The 20249-nt window shown below is 61.2% G+C and overlaps 2 protein-coding genes and 1 long non-coding RNA gene across 4 annotated transcripts; all 3 read left to right on the plus strand.

The window, feature by feature from the left end:
• The first annotated feature begins 60 nt into the window (after positions 1-60).
• On the plus strand, positions 61-4349 carry TCN2 (transcobalamin 2). The gene is made up of 10 exons (XM_071445779.1): positions 61-1243; positions 1750-1939; positions 2013-2060; positions 2141-2274; positions 2371-2529; positions 2605-2780; positions 3006-3180; positions 3270-3462; positions 3621-3742; positions 3838-4349. Exons 1-10 carry the CDS (start codon positions 1183-1185, stop codon positions 3897-3899), a joined length of 1320 nt encoding a protein of 439 aa, XP_071301880.1. The 5' UTR covers positions 61-1182; the 3' UTR covers positions 3900-4349.
• Positions 4350-4539: 190 nt separating this feature from the next.
• Positions 4540-8951, plus strand: SLC35E4 (solute carrier family 35 member E4). The gene is made up of 2 exons (XM_071445780.1): positions 4540-5432; positions 6671-8951. Exons 1-2 carry the CDS (start codon positions 4832-4834, stop codon positions 7096-7098), a joined length of 1029 nt encoding a protein of 342 aa, XP_071301881.1. The 5' UTR covers positions 4540-4831; the 3' UTR covers positions 7099-8951.
• Positions 8952-12857: 3906 nt separating this feature from the next.
• LOC139598481 (uncharacterized) lies at positions 12858-15432 on the plus strand. Of its 2 annotated transcripts, XR_011681886.1 has the most exons (3): positions 12858-13584; positions 14306-14401; positions 15118-15432. It is a non-coding gene; the product is annotated as an uncharacterized lncRNA (long non-coding RNA). The 2 variants fall into 2 exon arrangements; XR_011681885.1 differs by lacking the exon at positions 12858-13584 and having other exon boundaries at positions 14154-14401.
• Positions 15433-20249: the final 4817 nt, after the last annotated feature.

Genomic DNA, 20249 nt, shown 5'->3' on the forward strand with positions numbered 1-20249 from the left:
CGGGCCGGGGCAGGCGGCACCGGCGGCTCAGTCAGGCGCGCCGCGGGCAGCCCAGAGCCCTAGCAGGAGGGGTCCTGAGGCGCAGAGCGCACTGGGATATTGCGGTGCCCTGTGGGGCATGCCGGGATATAGCGAGGCAGGGAGGCGCGAAGCACGTCGGGATATACCTCTGCCTAGTAGCGCGGGGCATGCCGGGATGTACCGAGGCGGGGCTGCGCAGGGCATGCCGGGACACAATGAGGCAGTGGTGGCACTGAGCACGCCGGGATATAGCGAGGCAGGGGTGGCGCAGAGCACGCTGGGATATAGCGAGGCAGTGATGGCGCGGAGCATACTGGGATATAGCGAGGCAAGACCGGCGAGCATGGCCTGGGTTCGGGGGCCGGTCACACCCCGGGATGGCGGCCGCGGGTCCCTGCCCGGGCCTGCGGGTCCCGCTGCCCTCCTGTGGTCCCTGATGCCGCAGCACCGACCGCAGGCAGCGGCCTGGGGGCCCACAGCAGGGCGGGTGTTTGGCGAACACCCGGGCACGGGGGGTCTCTGTGGCAGGGGCTCCCCAGGCCCGCCCCCGTGCTCGGGTGTCCCCGGGCTGGCGGGACCTGAGCCCAGCCGCGGCCCCGGGGTCCCCTCCTGGCTCAGGACTCTACGTCCTCCCCGGCGGGGGGAGTTCCACCTCGCGGGGCTCAGGATCCCCTCACCCCTGGCTTTAGGGATGTTTGGGGGGTTCGTGCCCCTCCCCGCCCGTCCCGCGGCTGCCGGGCGCGGCTGATCGATCTCCGCTTTCTCAATTAAATCGTTCTTGGAGGCGAGCATGGCGATTCTTTCCAGGGGCCGGGTTTGGCCGGGTTTCAGCCCTGTCTATTTTTGGGCTGTGGCCGCCGGCTCTGCCCCGAGCAGCGGCAGCTCGGGTCGGGCTGCCCCGGGCAGGGTGTCCCGGTCAGGCTGTCCCGGGCTGCCCCGGGCAGGGTGTCCCAGGCTGTCCCGGGCTGCCCCGGGCTGCCCCCGCTCCCCTCGGCTGTGCCTCAGCCCGACTTCGGCCCCGTTTGTGCTGACTCGGCCCCGGCGTGCGGAAACGGCCTCTCGCCACACCTTCCCGTGCTGTCCCCGCTCCGGGCTCGTCCTGTCTCTCCCGACTGTCCGGCGGGGCTGTGCCACCCCCGTGTCCCCCTGTCCCGCTCCGCCATGGGGCTGCCGCTCGTGCTGCTGCTGCTGCTGCCCGCGCTCCTGCCCGCCCGTTGCTGCGGTGAGTGCGGCCCCGGCCCCCGAACCTGCCCGGGACCCTCCGGGCCGGGGCTCGCCCTGAGCTTGGGGGGTCCCCGAGGAGCGGGGCTGGGGGGATGATCCCCATCTCCAGCGCCTCGGTGACAAATTCTCCGGGGCTCAGCTCCCCCAACCCAGCCCCTGCCGCCCCTTTCCCTGCCCGGAGCCAGCCCGTGCCCACCCCCCCCACGGGTCCTTGGGGACAGAGGTGTCACCCCTGCCCTCCGCCACCCCCTCGGGGTCTCTGTGCTCCTGCTCCATGTCATGTCTCCTTGTTTCTTCCTCTTTTTTTGGTGGGATATCTGGAGGTTATGGGACTTGGGGGGGGACGCGGAGGGTGTGGGGTGTGTGGATGGGTGGGTGCTGGGGGTCCCTGCACACCGCGGCCCCACGCAGCTTTGGGGGGCTGTGGGGCTGCAGGGCCGTGCCTGGGGGGGTCTCGGCCCTCTCGGGCCCCCTCACCTGCTCTGCCTCTCCCGGGCCGGGCAGAGCCCCCGGCGGGCTCGGCGGGCGCCGTGCGGGCGCTGAGTGCGCGGCTGCTGGGGCTGGCGGGGGACCCCGCGCGGGACCCCGACCCCGCCGTGTACCTGGCCCTGCGCCTGGCCCGCGAGCACCACCCCCGGCTGGAGCAGCGCTACCTGGAGCGGCTGCAGGACGCCTTCCAGCACCCCTACGGCAGGTGGGTGCCCGGGGGGTCCCCACGGGCCTTTGGGGCCGCCCCTGTCCCCCGCACTGACACTCTGTCCCCGCAGGAGCCTGCAGGGCTACGGCCGCTCCCGGTGGGACGCTGAGCGCAGCATGTAAGTGTGGGTGTCCCAGGGTCCCCTCGGGACAGGTGACGCCTCGGGCGGTGTCCTGGGAGGTGACCCGTGCCTTGCAGGAGCACGGAGGAGCCCCCGCACACGGGGCGGCTGGCGCTGTACCTGCTGGGGCTGCAGGCCACCTGTCCCCCACTCAGTCCCCATCGCTCGCTGGTGACATGGCTCAAGTACTACCTGGAGGAGGAGTGGACAGGTGAGGGTGTCCCTGCGGGGTGAGTGCCCCCCTGGCACCTACACGTCTGGCTGTGAGGCACCGGCTCACCCTGGTGACACCACACATTGTCCCCAGGCTCCCAGCAGCGAGGCCACCCCGTCACCAGTTACTACCAGTACGGGCTGGGTGTGCTGGCACTGTGTGTGCACCGCAAGCGGGTGCGGGACCAGGTGGTCCGGCAGCTCCTCACGGCCCAGCACCACGGAAGGCTCGGGCACAGTGACAACACCGTGGGTAAGGGCCCGTGGGCACAGGCGGTGGCACCCTGGCGGTGTGTGACTCCGGGGTGACACCGGGGTGTCCCTGCAGACACTGAGGCCATGGTGGCACTGGCCTTCACCTGCCTGGAGCGGAGGAGGTTGGTGGGGACCGAGCTGGCAGCCAAGCTCCGGCTGGCTGCACACGAGGCCAGCAGGAACATGGCCAAGGCCCAGGGCCCCGACGGTATCATCGGCAACATCTACAGCACCCCATGGGCCCTGCAGGTGGGTGTCACCTGAGGGGACATCTGGGCTGGCACGGGGAATGGGCATGGGGGGAAGTGGGTCTGCAGATGTGGGTGTGGGTGCAGATGCGGGTGTGGATGCAGATGCAGATGTGGGTGCCCCGGCAGATGCAGCTGCTGTGGGGCAGGTGATGCTCAGCAGTGCAGTGTTCACATACCCAACCCTCCCCCCTCTTCCCACCACCTCCATCCCTCCCTGTCCCAGGTGTTCCTGGCCACAGGCGACTGCAAGACGGAGCCGGCGTTCGGCCAGGCCATGGCTGCACTGCTGGAGAACCTGGAAGCCTTCGGCACCGCTGCCACCATGGCCCAGGTGCTGCCGGTGCTGCACGGCCACTCCTACCTGGACATCGCCTCCAGGCACTGCGGGGAGGAGCCAGGTAGGAGCTGGGCTAGCGGGATTGGGGTCAGCGCTGGTGTCACCACAGGGGTGGCTGCGTGTCACCAGTGCCGTGGTGGCTTCTCGCAGACACGCTGACACCCCTGGACATGGAGCCCCTGCCTGAGGTGCCGGGGAACAAGATGGTGCAGCTGGTGGTGGAGTGTCCCCTGCCCTGGTGCTATGACCTCCAGCTCTACGACCGCCTGGTGCCTGTGCCTGCCGCCGCCTCCCTCCTGGACGTGCTCCGGGCGGCTGCGGCGCTGGACCCCCGTGAATTCAGGTGTGTGGGGCTGTGGTGGCCACGTGTCCTGCACCTGTGCCCTGTTCCGGGCTCACTCTGGTTCCCAGCTCACAGCTCCCTTGGAGCAGCTCTGTGCCCCCCCAGCAGTGCCGAGGCCGCAGCCTCGCCCCCCTGATCCCGCTGTCCCCCCCTCCCAGGTTCCACACCCAGGACACCCCCCAGGGCCCCTTCCTGACCCAGGTGCTGGGGCTGGAGGCCCGGCAGGAGAAGCGGAACTACTGGCAGATCCTGTCTGCGCCCAACACCCCCCTGCAGATGGGTGAGTGGTGGGTGGGGGTCCCTGGGGAGGTGGCAGGGGTGCCCCACAGCCCCATGGCTGCTGTCTCACCCAGACTGTTGTCCCTCTCCCCACAGGTATCGCCGAGTACAGACCCCCGGATGGGGCGACCCTCATCCTGCGCCTCAGCGAGTGGTAGAGGGTGGGGGATGATGGCAATGAAACCCCCACTGTGGGCACAGGACCTGCCGGCTCCCTGCCTCCTGCTTTCCGTGGGCCAGCACCCCAAATCTGCCAGGGGTAGGAGGAGGGGACACACACCATGCTCTGTGTCCTACAGGTGCAGTGGGACAGGAGCACCAAAACCAGCAGCTCCTCCGGTCCTGGTCGCACTCGGGAATAGGGCAGGCGGCCGCTGGGAGCAGCCGTTTTTGGGGTGTCCAAAGCATTTTTGGGACGGCCAAAAATCTGGGGAGCCCGCGTCAGCGCTGTTCATCCCCAGCAAGCTGGATCCGCCTCCTCTGTAACCCCCCGGGGATTACTGAGCCCCCACTGTCCCAGGGCTCGGGCACCGCAGTGCCCGAGGGGCACCCCCAAATCTGCACATCTGTGACTCCCCCGGGCGTTTAACTCGGCCCCCAAAATCCCCGGGACAGCGGCGGGTCGGGGTTGGGGGCGATGGGGCCGGGGGCCGGGCGGGGCTTGGAGGCGGCTCCGCTGTCGCCGCGGAGGGCGCTGAGGGCCGGGTGCCCGGCGGGCGGTGCTGGCTGTGCCCCGCTGCCCCGGTGCCCGTGCCCGCCGTGCCCCGCCCGCCCGGCAGTGACGCGCTGCCCTCGCAGGGCGGAGCCTCCGCCCTCCGCTCCCGCCATCACCAAACTTTCCGCCCGCCCCGGCCGCGGCCGCCACCGCCTCCCGGCACATGGCACCGCCAGCCCGGCGCTGAGCCCCGCCAGCACCCCCGGCCGGGGCAGCGCCACCAGGGCAGCGGGGACAGCGCGGCCGCCGCCGCGGGGAGCGGGGACAGCGCGGCCACCACCGCGCTAGCGCCGCTGTCACCGGCAGCCATCGCGGGGCTCCGGGAGGACGGGGCAGAGCGGCGAGGGGCGGCCGGAGGCGGCGGAGCCGGTGCCCATGTGCCCGCGGTCGCGACGGGGCGATGAAGCCGCGATGAGCGCGGCGGGCGCGGGCACCGTGCGGCCCTGGAAGCCCGACCCGGGGCAGGCGCACGGGGGGCGGCCGCCGGGGCCGGCGCTGCCGCTGACCCTGAGCGTGCTGGCCTGGCTGGGCACCGGCACCACCATGGCCGGCCTCAACAAGTGGATCTTCGCGGCGCACGGGTTCCGCTACCCGCTGCTGCTCTCGGCGCTGCACATGCTGTCCGGCGTGGCCGTGGGGTACCCGCTGGGCTGGGCGCGGGCACCGGGCCCCCGGCCCCGCGCCAGGATCTACCTGCTCAGCCTCACCTTCTGCACCAGCGTGGCCCTGGGCAACCTGGGCCTGAGCTACGTGCAGCTGGACGTGGCCCAGGCCGTGGCCACCACCACGCCGCTGGTGACGCTGCTGCTGGGGCTGCTGGGGGGCCGGCGGCCGCACCCGCTGCAGTTCTGGGCCATGGGGCCGGTGTGCGCCGGGGCCGCCTGCAGCATCGCCGGCGGGCTCTGCTTCTCCCAGCCCGGCTGCGGCTTCCTCCTGGCCGCCACCGTGCTCCGCGCCCTCAAGTCCATCCAGCAGAGTAAGTGCCACCTGTCCCTGTCCTGCATGTCCACCTCTGGGGCGCGCGGGTGCTGGTGTCACCTCGGTGCCACCCCTGGTGCTGGGGGTTCTCCCTGCTCGTCCTGCCACCCTCTGTGCACCCTGGTGTCATCCCAGCCCCAATGCCACCCCACCCTATCACTGGTGTCACCCTAATGCCTCCTTTGTGCTTTGACCGTGGCCACAGTGTCACCCAACCGTGGTGGCACTCTGGCTCCCAGTTTCACCCCAATCCCGGTGCCACCTGGTGTCCCTGTTGGCCTTGGTGCCACCCTTGTATCACCCCAGAGCCACCCTTGCCCCTCTCAGGGCTGTGTAGTGTTTGTGGCCCTGCCCTGAGGTGACATGACTCTAGTTTGTCAGTGGTGACACCATTAGTGTCCCTGTGGTGTCCTTGGGCCATGGGGGGTGGAAGTGCCCTAGCTTGGCTCAGGGTCACCCAGCCCGTCCCATCCCCGTGGGCTGCTGGACCCCCTGCGAGTCCCCCCTTCCCAGGGTGGCCACGGTGCCACTGGGGCCATGGTGTCCTTGGCACATGGCAGTGAGGAGCCAGCTGGGATGGTTCTGGCTGGGAAGGGAGCGTTTCCTCTCGAGCCTGTGACTCGGGGCACCGTGGGGACAGGCTCTGGCATGGGGCCCTGTGCCCACCCCAAGGGCTCCATGGCTGTAGTGGCGTGCTGTGGCCCCCCAAGGGACACCACTGGTCATTGTGCCACTGCCCTGTCACCCTTTCACCCCTGGTGGGACATGGACAGTGGCCCTGGGGAGGGTAAGGGCATGTCTGTGTGTTGCAGCCAGCCATGCTGTGCCTGCTGTCCCCACTGTCCTCAGATGACCTGGAGGGGGGGACATGGGGACAAATGCTCTGAGACGGGCTGGGAAAGCTGCCCTGTCCAACCCTCCCAAACACAGGCACCCGTGAAAGCAGACACCCTCGGAATCAGGGCATCCCCAGAGTGGGACACCCCCTAAACCAAGGAATCCCAGAAATTAAGGACTCCTGGACAGAGACACATCCAAACCAGGGAACCTCTAAACTGGGACCTGCCCAAACCAGGGCACCCCCAGCCCATGGAAGGAACTGCCCCCCTTCATTTTCCCCTTCCCAGTGACATTTGGGATCTCTTTACTGCTCTGTCTCCCGTGGGTGCTGGGTGTCCCTGCAGTGGGTGGCTGTTCCCATGGGATGTCCCACTGACCGTTCCCCTGTCCCCCCAGGTGTTCTGCTGCAGGAGGACCATCTGGATGCGCTGTCCCTGCTGGGCCTGACGTCCCTGCCCAGCTTCGTGCTGCTGTTCGGGGCGGCCGTGGCGCTGGAGCTGGGCCCCTCGTGGCAGGGTGTCCTTCGCCCCGACGCCGCGCTCTGGGGCTGCGTCCTGCTCAGCTGCCTGGGCTCCGTCCTCTACAACCTGGCCACCTCCTGCCTCCTGTCCCTCACGTCTGCCCTCACGCTGCACCTCCTGGGCAGCCTCACCGTGGTGGGCAACCTGCTGCTGTCGTGGCTGCTGTTCGGCACGCGGCTGGGCGCGCTGGGCTACGCCGGCGTGGCGCTGACGCTGGCGGGGATGGTGCTGTACCACCAGCCCCGGCTCCTGGCCTCCTGCTGGGGCCTGCGCGGGCTGTGGCAGCACCCGCGCCACGAATAGGGACCCATGGGGGGTCAGGGCCGGGAGGGCTCTGGGGGAGCGCTGTGCCCACAGTGTGTGCCAGTGTGTGTGACTGTGCACGTGTGTGTGCCAGTGTGTGTGACTGTGCACGTGTGTGCCAGTGTGTGTGACTGTGCACGTGTGTGTGCCAGGGTGTGTGACTGTGCACGTGTGTGCCAATGTGTGTGTGACTGTGCACATGCATGCCAGTGTGTGTGACTGTGCATGTGTGTCTCAGTGTGTGTGACTGTGCCCATGTGTGCCAATGTGTGTGACTGTGCATGTGTGTGCCAGTGTGTGTGACTGTGCAGTGTGTGCCAGGGTGTGTGTGACTGTGCACGTGTGTCCCAGTGTGTGTGACTGTGCCCACGTGTGCCAGTGTGTGACTGTGCACGTGTCTGTGCCAGTGTGTGTGACTGTGCACGTGTGTGTGCCAGGGTGTGTGACTGTGCACGTGTGTGCCAATGTGTGTGTGACTGTGCACATGCATGCCAGTGTGTGTGACTGTGCATGTGTGTCTCAGTGTGTGTGACTGTGCACATGCGTGCCAGTGTGTGTGACTCTGTGCCAGTGTATGTGACTCTGTGCAGTGTGTGCCAGGGTGTGTGTGAGTCTGTGCCACACGTGTGTCAGTGTGCATGGTTGCGTGCATGTTGTGTTTTCTGGTGTGCCCAGAAGTGAGTGTACGCGCCCTGCTTTGCACAGTATCAAGGTGTGCTGGTGAGCACAGCACTGTGCACATGGATGTGCTGATGTGCACACATGATGTGTGCACTGCTGTGTGCACATGTGTGGAATTGCACATTCTTGGGTGTGAGTGGGTCTGTGCACAGCTCTGTGCTTGTGGGTATGCACAGGCTCTGCAGGTGTGAGCATGGCCCTGTGTGGGACATGCCTGTGTTGATGTGTATGACACTGCACACATTGGTGTGCACAGCTCTGTGTTCATGTGTTGGTACGCACGTGTTAATGTGCATGCATTGGTGTGCACATGTTGGTGTGCACAGGCTCTGTGTGCCACCAGGTCTCATGCTTGTGGGCACCTGTGCATTGCCCCAGGCCGTACACAGGTGTGTGTACAGTGTCTGTGTGGCACAGGTGTGCTGGTGTGTGCAGGCTGGGCGTGCACAGCTCCGTGTGTGTGTGTGTGTGTGTGTGCAGGTGTGTGCTGCTGGCAGGTCCCGCTGTGCACTGGCTCTGCACATGTCCCTGTGTGCACACAGGGCCCAGGGACATGGCTCTGGACACAGCTCTGGATACACAGCTCTGTGCATCCAGCTGCTGTCCCACCTGGGGAAACGGACGTGTCTGTGTGTCTGGCTGTGTGTCTGTGTGTGTGTCACTACTGAGCTCTGCTGGCTGGAGTGGCCCCTGGCTCTCTGTGTACACTTGGTTCTCATGGCTGAACCGAACGCCCAGGACAGGGCAGGTGTGTCCCCTCTCCTGTCCCCGTCCCCACCGTGTCGTGACCATCCCACGGGGCTGCCGGTGGTGCTGCCGATGTTGTCCTTGTCCCCACCACGCCCCTCAGCCCCCACAGCTGTCCCCACCCCTCCCAGCTCGCTGCAGACTGGCATCCGTGGCAGAGATGGTGAGAGCCCAGCCGAGGGCACGGGAGCAGCCTGGACCAGCTGCCATCGCTCCAGGACAGTGGTGGGCTGTGACACGGGACACTGCTGGGCTGTGACACAGCACATGCTCGCCATGGCAAAGGGACAACCCGGTGTGTGTGCCTGGCACTGCTGCCGGGTCCGTGGTGGCCGTTGCCACATTTGTATCCCCACGCCGGGGCCGAAGGACCCAGCTCCGATTGCACTTGTCCCAAAATAAAGCTCTATTTTTGTTGAACTCCACCCTTGGCTCCCAGCAATCTCCTGGCAAAGAAGGAAGGAAGGGAGGAGCACCCAGTGCAGGGATAGGAAAGTGAGGCACAGAAGTGCCTCAGGATGTGGCAGCTCTTGGGAAGCTGTGTCCAGCATCTCCAGCTCCAGCAGGGACAGCTGTGGCTTGGCAGCCCCAGGGCTGGCACTGGGACACCCCACAGGACACAGGAGGGATGCAGTGACACAGAGAGCAGTCACTGACCACAAGTGTCTGGAAAAGGGTGGGTGCTTTGCCCTGCCCTGGGGTGCCATGACACTGGAGCATCCTGTCCCCTGAGTCATGGAATCATGGAATATCCTGGGTTGGAAAGGGTCCACAAGGATCATCGAGTTCAGCTCCTTGCCCTGCCCAGGACAGCCCCAAAAGTCACACCATGTATTGCTTGTTCCACCCTTCTCAGCCTGGTGACTCACTTGAACACAAAAACACAGCCCTGCTTCCCCCGGAAAATCCTCACTGGTTCCCGCCCTCTTTCCCAAACTGCGATTTTTTTCCATTATTGGGGCAGTGATTTGAGGCTGCTTCCAGCAGCCCCCGAGGAACGGCTCCTTCCCAGCACACGGGTGAGGGGCGGGCAGCTCTCCGGGGCGTGCCCAGCGTGCCACCGCTGCTGCCACCTTTGCCAAGGTGCCCCAGGTGCGGCTGGAGTGGTGCCCATCCCAAAAAGGACACAAAGGGCCTGCAGTTATCGGCCAGCGGCCCCTGCTCTGGCCAGGAGCGTGTTTGCTTTCTGGGCTCACATTCCAGAGGCATTTTCACAGCGGGGAGTGTTGGAAGGAGGAGTGAGACCTGCAATCCTGCCACCTGCAGCATGGCCGGCTCAGGAGCCCTCCCCAGGGGCTCCTGCCTATCCCAGCCCCTGACTCATTTGCTGGCACTGGGGTCTGCCTGGGTCCCGGCTCCATCCATGGCTTTGCCTTTCCCACCTTGGATCCAGTGCCGTGCGGTGCTCCCAGTGCCCTGCAGCTCCCTGTGTGTGTCCCTGTGCAGTGGTGACAGTAGCTGGGGGTTCAAGGGCAGCATTCCTGCTGGGATTGGGGTTGTGTTGCCTGTGGAAAGCCCAGCAGTGGTGGGAAGGGTGGCTGGCTGTGGTGACCCTCTCTCTGGGTATTCCAGGCCATGATCTCAGCCTGGTGTTATCCCTCTGCTTTGGCCCCAGGAAGGATTTGGTTTCCCACCTCTCTGACAGCTGCCCATGTGCTGAGCCTGGTGCTGCTCCGGCCAAGCTGGATGAGGGAAAGGCATCCCAGCCCTGGGGTTTTTGGGAAGGGAGCAGATGGGACACCTTCCTGGAGAGCAGCCCCTGGCACAGGGCAGGAAGAGCCCAGCTGGAACAACGGGCACAGCCCTCACATGGGCATAGGTAGGGGAGGCTCCTTCTGAGGAGGGGTCACAGCTCTGAGGGATGGGGGGCATTTCCACATGCTTGGAGATGCTGGCTGACAAAGAATCATGGAATCACAAGATGCTTTGGGTGGGAAGGGAACTTAAAGGTCATCTCATCCTATCCCTTGCAATGGGCAGGGACACCTTCCACTATCCCAGGGTGCTCCAAACCCTGTCCAGCCTGGCCTTGGACACTTGTAGAGATGCAGGAGCAGCCACAGTTTCTCTGCAGAGCCTATTCCAGGGCCTGCCCACCTCCCAGGGAATGATTTCTTCCCAATATCCCATCCATCCCTGCCCTCTAGCAGTGGGAAGCCATTCCCTGTGTCCTGTCCCTCCACACCCTTGCTCAAAGTCCTCTCCATCAAGGAGCTCCCGGCAAAGTGTGAAAGTCCAAGGTGGGAGAAATAAACCCGAGTCCAGTGGGACAGGGTAGTTATGGCATTGTGCCAGAGAGTTTTCATGGATCTGCTCTGAACCACTGCTGAACCCTTCCTTGGAAGTGGTGATGGAATGTGCTGGGATGGTGCTGGGGCAGGAGCAGCATGTGCCCACACAGGGGAGAGGAAATCCAGGCTGGATTTACTGTGTGCCTGGGAGCACAGGGTGGAAATGATCTCTGTTTCAGGACAGGGATTAACTGCTTCCCTGGGGCCTGTCTGCCCTGGCACAGCAGGCTCTGGGATCTGCAGCAGGGACAAACACTTGCTAAGCTGGGGAGCCTGAGCCAGGAAATGACATCCTGGGATATGCTGGGCTGTGCTCTCAAACCTACCACATCCCAGTCCTCAAACAGTGTCAGGGACTGTCCTGGCTATGGAGCTGGAATTATGGCAAGGCCTTTTTTAGGGTAGATGTAAGAAGATTGCATTTTTCCTTGTCGGACAGCCTAGCCCAGAGAGCTGAGGGCGTTTGAAGCTGCCCAAATGAGACTGGAGGCCAGGAGATGGACAGGATGACCCCTCAGACTCCCTTCCACCCCCACAGCCTCGTTCCAGCACCCAAAAATCTCCTTCAGGCTTTGTCCTTGACCATTTGGTGGCTTCCCTGATGGTTTCACTGCTGGCTTCACTGCTGGCTCTGTGTCACAGGCTCCTGCCCTGCCCTGAGCAGGCTCTTGGCTGAGTAGCTGAGTTTCTAAAAGATGAAATCACAGGAGCTTAAAGACATTTTAAAAGTCTTAGAATCAGAGGAAGATGGAGTGGTTAAGGTTGGATATGCTCTCTAAGATCAACAAGTCCAACTGTTCCCCCCAGCACTGTCAAGGTCAGCACTAACCCATGTCCCCAGGTGTCACATACTCACATTTTTTTAACATTTACAGGGATGGGGACTCCACCACAGCCCTGAGCAGCCTGTTCCAGTGCCTTACCACCCTTTCTTTGAAGAATTTTTCCCTAATATCCAACCTAAACCTCCCTTTGTGCAACTTGAGGCCATCTCCCTTGTCCTATTTCTCATTCCCTGGGAAAAGAGCCTGCCCCCCACCTGGCTCCAGCCCCTCACATCTCTTTGGGCTATGGGCTAACCCCACCAAGGAATGGGCTTCTTCACCATCAAGGAGCAGCTTGCTCAAATCATAAGACATGGAATGATTTGAGTTGGAAGGGACCTTAAAGTTCATCTCATTCCAATGCCCTGCCGTGGGCAGGAACAACAACCATGGATCTCCCAGGCACCTCCTGAAAAACAGTTGTGGCAGTCAAGCTGGGGAAGAGAAAGGTGACATCTTTGGGTCTCCCAACCAGAGATGCTGGAGCCTGTGCTCGTCCTTCCCTCTCTGGAAGGCAGCAGATGACAGGCCTGTGAGTTGCTGTCTCAAAACCCAAAGCTGTATCCCAGTTAAGAAAAACAAGTGTTGGTGACATTCCAAGTCTCCTGACTCACAGCAAGTTGCTGTCCTGCCTCAGCAGCACATTTTGTGCTGGAATAAAACAACACTCCCTGAGCACGTGGTGGTCTCGGAGTGCCTGTCAAGGCCCTGGTAAAAATGAGATGTGAAAACTGTGCTGATTTTATTAATAGTAAAATTCACTACTTGCTGGGGTATCTCAAACCCTCTGTACTTTCAGCAGCCCAGACTTCATGTTCCAGCTCCTCAGATGTGAGTTTATTTTCAGTGCTCCAGCATGGCTCTGAAAGAACTGCTGCTGGCTTTCCCTGGATTTCTTGCCAAGAGGTCACAACAGCTCGTTTGTACTCAGAGCAGCAGAGTTTCTCCTACTCCATTTCCATCAATGTGGGGCACCATCCCGGCTGGAGAGCTGAGCATCTGGATCTGCTGATGCTGGACCCTGCACTGGCCTGACCCTGCTGCCAGGAGCTGCTGCTGGGCTCTGCTGGGGTGGCAGGATTTGACCTTGGAGAAAGCCACTGTGAGCTGGGCTGAGCCCCCAGTGTGGGCAGCAGGGGAGGGGAGATTCTGCACCTCTGCCCTGCCCAGGTGGGATCTCACCTGCAGAGCTGCCCCAGCCCTGGGGCCCAGCACAGGAAGGAGCTGGAGCTGCTGGAGAGAGTCCAGAGGAGACACCAGGATGAGCAGAGGGATGGAGCAGCTTTGTTGTGAGGAAAGGCTGAGAGAATTGGGATAGCTTGGCCTGGAGAAGAAAAGGCTTTAGGGTGACCTAGTTACAGCCTTCCAGGACTTGAAGGGAGCCAACAAGAAAGATGGAGAGAGAAAGAAAAATGGAGAGAGACTTTGGACAAGGGTCTGGAGAGACAGGACAAGGAAGAATGGCTTCAAACTAAAGGAGAGTAGGTTTAGACTGCATATTTTGAAGAAACTATTCCCTGTGAGTGTGGGGAGGCCCAGAGAAGCTGTGGCTGCCCCATACCTGGCAGTGCCCAAGGCCAGGTTGGACGGGGCTTGGAGGACCCTGGGATAGCGGAAGGTGTCCCTGCCCATGGCAGGGGGTGGAACAAGATGAGCTTTAAGGTCCCTTTCAATCCAAACCATTGAATGATTCCATGATTCCATGGTTCTGTGCTTCTATTCCCACAGGGGCCATGGACTGGAGAGGAATGTTCCATCAGGCCAAGCAGCCAGTGGGGACTGAATCACTCCTGTGTGTCCCCACGCCGTGGGTCCTGGTTGTCACTGAGCCCAGCAGCTGCAGGCGTGGGGGTGTCCTTCAGGGGGACACACCGATGCTCCACGTGGGGACAGAGCCTGGTCACTACTCCAGGCAGACACCAAGGATGGTGCTGGTGCAGTGGGTGAAGGGCAGGAGAAGCTGTTGGGTCACTGTGTCACTGAGGCAGAGTTTGGAGGTGACTCCTGACAGGCCGCCTGCCAAGGTCACCATGACAACAACCGACCAGCAAGAGCAGAGATGGGGTCATGGAGGAGCAGGGCCAGACACGGCCTCGTGTCACCTTCTTCACACCTTCCCAGAGCCAGCAGATCAGCTGGCCCCGGTGCATGGCTGGGGGACCCTCACACCATCCTGGGGCTGGGGACCCTCACACTGAGCTGGGGAACCCTCACACCATCCTGGGGCTGGGGGACCCTCACACCATCCTGGGGCTGGGGGACCCTCACAGTGGGCTGGGGCTGGGGACCCTCACACTGGGCTGGGGAACCCTTACACCATCCTGGGGCTGGGGGACCCTCACACCATCCTGGGGCTGGGGGACCCTCACACTGGGCTGGGGGACCCTCACCCTGGGCTGGGGGACCCTCACACCATCCACCATCCTGGGGCTGGGGGACCTTCACACTGGGCTGGGGGACCCTCACACCATCCTGGGACTGGGGACCCTCATACTCGCTGGGGGACCCTCACACCATCCTGGGGCTGGGGACCCTCACACCATCCTGGGGCTGGGGGACCCTCACACCATCCTGGGGCTGGGGAACCCTCACACTGGGCTGGGGAGCCCTCAGACTCTGAGAGCAGGTCTGTGGGCCTCTGACATGAAGCCCTTTCTGACGCAGAGCAGCCCTGCAGATTGGGACCTTGACTTGGACTACCCCCTGCCCACCTCCAGCAGCCACAGCAGTGCCCATGAGCTGCAGCTCTTGGAGGAGCAGGTGAGGTCTCCTCTTCCCTGGGACAAAGCTCATGGCCCCCTGTGGCACAAGGAGGCCTTTAGGTCTTCAGCCACCTGGATCAGGAGGGGGTGTCAAGGCTCTCTCCAATGGCTGGGAGAGGCAATTGTTGGATTTGGGCCATCTCTGAGTGGTTGTGCCCACCACAAGTGGTTGTGCCTCCATCCCAACCTCAGGACACAGCTGTCATATCCTATCTCCAAATCACCTGTGGTTTGGAATAAGCTACAGACATCATTGGCCACGGGCTTGACCTGGACTCAGATGTTGTTCCAATGGTACCCTGGAAGAGAATAAGTTTAGATTGGATTTTGGGAAGAGATTCTCCCCTGTGAGGGTGGGGAGGCCCTGGCACAGAGTGTCCAGAGCTGTGGCTGCCCCTGGATCCCTGGAAGTGTTCCAGGCCAGGTTGGATGGGATCTGGAGCAACTTGGTCTGGTGGAAGGTGTCCCTGTAGCCTGAAGCAAGATGAGCTTTAAGGTCCCTTCCTGGGCTTCTCCTAAGCCCAAATCATTCAGGGATTCAGTGATTCTGTGACTCTGTGATTATGCATATTGGAGCTTTTTGCTCAGAGATCGCCTTGGCCATAATGAGGGATGTGGTGGGATCTGTCTCTTCCTGAAGACAAGCACCACTTTGGAGTTCTTTATTTCATGGAAGGAGAGTGCCAATAAAGGCTTATGTTTGCTCTCACAAAGGTAAAAAAATTTGACAAGGCCAAAAAGAAAACTCATCGTCTCTACAAACAATTACAGCAGCAGTTTTTGAAAGAACAGGAGAGAAAGATGGCGTGGAGGAAGAAGACAGCCGAACAGTTTAAAAGATCCCTGGAAGTGTTCGATCGCAGGAGCGGGAAGGTGCCCGGTCCCACCTCCCGTTTGCGGGCAGCTGAAGCGAAGCCCTTGGAGCAGAGGCGCGTCCAGAGAGCTCCCCCTGCAGGCCGTGCCCCGGCTGCCAGCACGCAGGAGCTTTAGGAGCCCAATTCTACAGCAATAAATCAGTGCAACCCCCCACTCTGGTGCTGCTGCCCTTTAGGATCGATGGGAATGGGGTCGTTGGAGAGCCTGGGCTGGGAGGGAGCAGTGAGGGAGCTGGGGGTGCTCAGCCTGCAGAAAAGGAGACTCAGATGTGACCTTATCACTCTACAGCTCCCTGAAAGGTGGCTGTGCTCGGGTGGGGTTGGGCTCTTTCTCCAGGAACTGACAGAACCAGAGGACAGTCTCAAACTGTGTCAAGGGAGATAGAGGTTGGATGTTATCTTTCATGGAAAGAGTGATGAAGTTCTGGAATGGCCTGCCTGGGGAGGTGGTGGAGTCACCATCCCTGGATGTGTTTATAAAAAAACCTGTATGTGGTACTGGGTGCCAGGGTTTAGTTGAGGTGTTGGGGCTGGGTTGGACTCTGATCTTGAAGGTCACTTCCAGCCTGGTCATTCTGTGAATTCTGTGAGGCAGCTGCAGGAGTGAAACTCCTCTTCGAGGGACTGCTGTCCTGTGAGGGAGTGGGAGTGCCATGTGAAAGGGATGGAGTTTTTCCTTGGCTCGTGCCTTGGGGGTGGCCAGGCACTGCCCAGGCTGCCCAGGGAATGGGCACGGCCCCGAGGCTGCCAGAGCTCCAGGAGCCTTTGGGCAGCACTGCCAGGGATGGACAGGGTGGGATTGTTGGGGGTCTGGACAGGGCCAGGGGCTGGGCTGGATGATCCCTGGGGGTCTTTTCCAACTCAGGAGATTCCATGACTCTGTGTCCTGCTTTTCCAGCCACCATTGCAGTGTTTGGATTTCATAACATAAACCTTTTCTGCTTGAGATGGAGCTGCTTATTTTTTATGCTTCCTAGTGACCTCGAGGGAATAATTGGACCTTGGAAGATTGCTTCCACGTCCTCAATCACGTCACATCCTCAGTCAAGTGCTTCCTTCACTGGGCTGAAAAATGCCCAGTACCTTCAAGCTGTGCCCCTCAGCTGGGATTTCTGAAGGGAATTCTCAAAGCTGATGGGAGAGGCATAGCTCAGACAGCAGCGCAGGCAAGTCACATCTCAGCGCTCAAAAATCAGGAGCCATCAAGCCTTGGCAATAAATTCTCTATTTACTGTTAAAACTGTTATTTAAAGAAGCACAAAACTTTCCCCTAACCTCTCCATAGACATATTTCAGGTGCTGGAAGGCTCTAGAAACACTGTATGGAAAATCAGGGTTTGGCACCTGAAGTGGCTTCAAACCACAGATCTATCAAGTCTTGCCTTTCCAGAGTATTTAAGGTATGTTCTTGTCCTCCTCCCACATGTGATAAATCTGCCTTTCATCCTTTCCTCTCCATGGACAGATCCTTCTTGATCTCAGTTTTTGCCTGATGGGTTTGTCCAGGAAAAGGAGGATTTGCTGTTCACCAGATGAACTGGATGATCTTTAGGGTCCCTTCCAACCCAAATCATTCCATGGCTCACTGTGACAGCTGCTGGACAGGAGAGACAGGGAACATCTCTGGTCATGCAGGCACCAGTGCCAGGCTGGTGTCCACCTGCACCAGCTTCCTTGGTGACTGAAACCCAAGAAAATATGTATTGAGATGAATAAAAACGAAATGTCAAAAAGCAAATAATGTCAGAAGTTTTTAGAGAGGAGCCTGGAGGTTGTCACTTGGGGGTGACCCATGCTGGCCACCCCCGGGGTTTTCCTTTTGGGAAGATGCTGTGGGAAAAGGAGGGCATCAGAACCAAACAGCACCGACCCTGCCCACTGGGGGAGGGGATGTCCCCGAGTGGCTCCTGGCACGCAGCAGCACCCGGGGGGAGCGGGGGATGTGTCCCCTCCTTGCCGTGGAGGCAGAGGGGCTGCAGGGCTCTAACAGAGCTCCTCTGTGTGGAGGTCACAGAGCTCAGCCCCTCTGTGCTGGGAGGAGCCTGTCACCAGCTGCTCCGCTCCCCCAGCTCGGTGCTGTCCTTGGTGCCAGCATTCCTTCCCATGGGCGGTCAGCCCTGGCACGCAGCAGCACCCCGGGATGAAGAGCCCCAAGCCGGGGTGATGCCTGTCCCCCTTTGCCCTCTCCTTGCCCCCTCACCAGCCCCGTGGCCTTGAAGCCTCTGGAGCAGCCGGAGCTGGGCGGTTCCCGGGGCAGGCTGGGGGTGTTCCCGGGGCAGGCTGGGGGTGTTCCCGGGGCAGGCTGGGGGTGTTCCCCGGGCAGGCTCGGGGTTTGGCACACCCGGGCCGGGCCCTGCAGGGGCTGGGTGTCGGTGCTGACCGACCCCTGCGTGCTCCCTCTCGGCAGAGCCAGGGAGCAGCGGGCTTTCACCTGGGAGATGGAGGCTGTGACTTGCTGCAGACTCACGGAATCACAGAATCTTTAAAGTTGGAGGAGCCCTCTGAGGGCATCAGGTCCAACCATTCTCCCACCACTGTCCCCTGTCCCCAGGTGCCACATCCACTCAGCTGCTCAATCCCTGCAGGGATGGGGACTCCACCACTGCCCTGGGCAGCTGTGCCAGTGCCTGACCCCCCTTTCCATAAAGAAATTTCCCCAAAATCCACCCTGCCCCTGCCCTGGCCCAGCCTGAGGCCGTTCCCTCTGCTCCTGTCCCTGTTCCCTGGAGCAGAGCCCAACCCCCCGGCTGTCCCCTCCTGTCAGGAGCTGTGCAGAGCCACAAGGGCCCCCCTGAGGCTCCTTTACTCCAGGCTGAGCCCCTTCCCAGCTCCCTCAGCCTCTGCTGGGGCTCCAGCCCCTTCCCAGCTCCGTTCCCTGGCCTGGCCACGCTCCAGCCCCTCCAGGTCTCTCCTGTCATAAAGGGCCCAGAACTGGACACAGGATTTGTGTGTCCTCCTTTGGCATCAGCAGACAGATTAGGACCAAACTCACACATTCTGGTCTCAGTGCCCTGACAGCCCCAGGGACATTTCGCTGTGCCACATCTGCCCACAGCTGGCTGTGTCCCTCTGCACTCCTGCTCCTGCCACCCAGCTCCAGCCTGGTGCTCTCAAAGCCAACCCAGCACCTCCAGCCCTCCCGTTTTCCTTGTTGGATCCTTTAGCTCAGAGCTAACACCACCCCCACTACACTCATCCCTTCAGCCAGCTCTGTGCTGCAGGGACTCCCTGGTCTCTCTGTGCCCTGCCTGGGCCTTCCTGACAGGCTCTGGGGGCCAGGAAAGTGCAAACTCCTTCCCAACTGTTCAGGATACAGATGCCATCATCCCACTGACAGTGTGACATGGGAATGAGGAACAGCAGCCAAAGCTGCAGGAGGGCTGTGGTCAGGGATCAGCTGGCCCTGTGGAGTCCTCCAGGGCTTGATGTGGTGCCAGAGCTCCACGCTGCCAGCAGCAGAGCACAATGTAAGGCTACAGCCAAAGGACTGTGGCAGGAGGGGACTGTCCCTGCAGTGACAGGATGGGGTGCTGTTGCCTGCAGTAAGGCTTCATTGTGTGCTTCTGCTCTTTCACCAACATTTCACAATCAGTTCAAATTATGCCCCTCCTTGATGTCCCTTCCCAGGTCCCACAGAGGGGTGGGTGGTAGCAGGAACAGGGGAATTATTTGGACAAACCAGGCTGGGGTGGATCATGTTTTTCCCAGCCAGCTCCCACACTCTGAGCTGTGCTTCCCTTTGCTGCAGAGGAATGGGATTCAGCACCAGGAGAGGGGTTTGGGTGGTGGCTGAGGCTAGCTTGGCCCAGGGAAGTCTATGGTCCTCAGGTATCTGTCACAGTCCTGCTGTTGGAACACAGATGGACTCAAACTGTGGGGGACATTGTGCCCAGGGGCTCCTGGCTCTCCCTCCCCTGCTTGGACATGCCCCACATAATTTGGATTCTTGGGCAGCTCTGGCTCAGGCAGTGATGCAGTCTGGTGGGTTTGGGTGCAGAGAATTGTTTGAGGATAGATCTGACGCTTTTCTACATCCTGGATGAGGTGGGATTGACGCAGGTTTGGTGATGCTTCATCCAGCTCCCAAAGTGACCCAGTTTTCCTCCTGGCTGAAGAGCTGCTGCTGGCCTGGAGCAGTGTGGAGCTGCAGGACGAGTCAGGGCTGCTCTGGACGTGTCATCATCCCCATCTCCTCCTGCAAGACAGCAATGTCTGTAATTACCCAGATCCAGGAGGGAGCAGCAGTGATCCATAGTCTTCCCTACTTCAGAGGAGGTTTGGATGCGACCCACGGCTCCACCCCTTTCCTTCCTCTTTCCCTGGATGTCACAAGGACTTGCTGTCCCTTCAAGCAGGCTGTGTACACCAGACACAGGGGTCTCTGGTGACAGTCACTGGCCAGTTGATGCCATCTCCAAGTCATGGTTGTTAGAAGTCCAAGTCTGCACTTCCTGGAGAGCAGTAGCACATTTCAAATAAAGCAATCAGGACACTCCTCAACTTTGGAAAGACATTATTTTCATGATGGATTTCATTCCAAAATATCTGCAGTGCATGTGGCAGCCTTTCAGGGGAGTCAGGGATCCCTTCTGGAGTCCTTGTCAAGAAAAGCAGCAGCGCTCCATGCCTCAAGGGTTGTTCTCTGTTATGTGATGAGTTCCATGAGGACACATCCAGCTGACAGCACACCCCTCTGTAGCCTCAAATCACAGCTCTGCTGTGCTCCCGATCATAGTGCAGCTATGGGATCCCAGTTGCCGAATTAGAGCTTTAGAAGGTGTTCCTGGGGAGGTCAGTGCTTTCCCTGGAGGCTATGGGGCAGCCTCACAGTTCCAGCTACCCCTTCTTTCCACAGCGGGCTGGGCATGTCCCAGCTTGGGGTGGGACCAAACCCAGAGTCGCTATCACACTCAATCCCATTCTTGATTTGAATCAGCCCTTTGGCCGAGCCACTCAGGGCAGGAGGGAACC

Source organism: Agelaius tricolor, unplaced genomic scaffold (assembly GCF_023055355.1).
Source record: "Agelaius tricolor isolate 1412-34295 unplaced genomic scaffold, bAgeTri1.0.p SCAF_20, whole genome shotgun sequence".
NCBI classification, from domain to species: Eukaryota; Metazoa; Chordata; class Aves; order Passeriformes; family Icteridae; genus Agelaius; species Agelaius tricolor.

Bases quoted from the DNA above. Each gene is read 5' to 3' on its own strand.
- TCN2 (XM_071445779.1), top strand. From the start codon at position 1,183: ATGGGGCTGCCGCTCGTGCTGCTGCTGCTGCTGCCCGCGCTCCTGCCC. The intron at 3,181-3,269 runs GTAGGAGCTGGG...GGCTTCTCGCAG, and splicing joins GCACTGCGGGGAGGAGCCAG to ACACGCTGACACCCCTGGAC. The intron at 3,743-3,837 runs GTGAGTGGTGGG...CTCTCCCCACAG, and splicing joins CAACACCCCCCTGCAGATGG to GTATCGCCGAGTACAGACCC.
- SLC35E4 (XM_071445780.1), top strand. From the start codon at position 4,832: ATGTGCCCGCGGTCGCGACGGGGCGATGAAGCCGCGATGAGCGCGGCG. The intron at 5,433-6,670 runs GTAAGTGCCACC...CTGTCCCCCCAG, and splicing joins CCTCAAGTCCATCCAGCAGA to GTGTTCTGCTGCAGGAGGAC.